This window comes from Buceros rhinoceros, unplaced genomic scaffold (assembly GCF_000710305.1).
Source record: "Buceros rhinoceros silvestris isolate BGI_N320 unplaced genomic scaffold, ASM71030v1 scaffold31863, whole genome shotgun sequence".
In the NCBI taxonomy this organism is placed as follows: domain Eukaryota; kingdom Metazoa; phylum Chordata; class Aves; order Bucerotiformes; family Bucerotidae; genus Buceros; species Buceros rhinoceros.
The window spans coordinates 1673-2854 of NW_010402330.1; the positions used below are offsets into that span (position 1 = coordinate 1673).

Below are 1182 nucleotides of genomic sequence, written 5' to 3' on the forward strand. Positions count from 1 at the left end.
AGCTCCCCAACCTGTCACTTAGCAATTCTCCGTTCAGGGCACCCACTCTGGCACCTACCACCACTGGCAGCCAGCGGGCAGCTCCAGAGGGTTGGTGGGACAACTCCCGGGCTCAGCCAGGTCCCCTGTCTACCAGGGCCGTGGTGGTGGGGACACGGGACACTGCAATACCGAGCACGGTCCAGCTCCCGGTGCCACCCACAAACCCTCATGCTCCACAGCACAGGACAGCAGCTCCGCTGGCATCATGCTGGCACCCACCAGCGCCCCGCGGCCATGCCACCGGCACAGACACTTACCTCTGCTTCTCCAGGCAGAGCGAGACATGCTCGTCGTAGCGGAAATAGTGGGCGCGGGAGTGGTCAAAAGTGCTGTAGGGAAGCCCCATGGGGTCACCCCCGACTGTGTCTGGGGAGATATGGGGAGAGGGCAGGAGTCAGCCCTGCCTCTGCCCTGCTGGCACCTCCCTGGCTGGCTCTCAGAGACACCCCTCCACCCCAGTCCAGCCAGCTGCCTCTGCACTGCCCACCCTCGCTGCTGGGCTGTGTCACCCGGTCAAGGCCGCGGGACTGGTAGAACTCTCGGATCCTCTTCTCTTCACCTGCAGGCAAGAGGTGGGCACTGCTCAGGAACCCCCTCTTTGTCACCACCCATCCCCCCAGCCTGTCAAGGCTTCCCACTCCATGAAATGGGTCCCAGGTTCCTGATCCAACGACCTCACCTTGGCAAAGCAGCCAACTGCCAAACCCTCATTCCCCATCCACTTCCTCCGTGCCCACCCTAGGGGTCCCCACCAACCCCCTGCTGCAGGCTGGGTACCCATCCCTGCCCCCATGCCCCCTCACACCTTTCCCTGTGACCTGTGACATGGTCAGCAGCATCTTGAAGGCCTCAACCCCAGCAGGGAGGTGCCCCCAAAAGTTCCTCCCTGGGCCCTTTGCAGGTCACCCCAGAGGATCCTGGTGACCCCCGGCCCTGCCCACCCGACCCCACGGCCACTCACTCTCCTGCAAGCCGGGCACCAGCTTGTAGACAATGTCCTGCATGACACGGTCCAGCTTGAGGTTGAGCAGGGGCTGCGTCTCGTGGATCTTGGTGTTGCACATGGGGCAGTACTTGCTGGTCTGCAGGTACTTGACAATGCAGCTCTTGCAGACTGTGGGCAGAGAGAGGGGGTGCCAG

At 63.2% G+C, this 1182-nt stretch overlaps 1 protein-coding gene across 1 annotated transcript in view; it reads right to left on the bottom strand.

Annotated features, from left to right (window-relative positions):
- Positions 1-299: 299 nt before the first annotated feature.
- PCGF1 (polycomb group ring finger 1) overlaps positions 300-1182 on the bottom strand; it is a gene marked incomplete at both ends in the record, with an annotated part of 1210 nt that continues 327 nt past the window's right edge. The window contains 3 exons of the mRNA XM_010132616.1: positions 300-408; positions 530-601; positions 1004-1167. Coding sequence (XP_010130918.1) covers positions 300-408; positions 530-601; positions 1004-1167 — 345 coding nt within the window. The remainder of the gene's footprint in view (positions 409-529; positions 602-1003; positions 1168-1182) is intronic.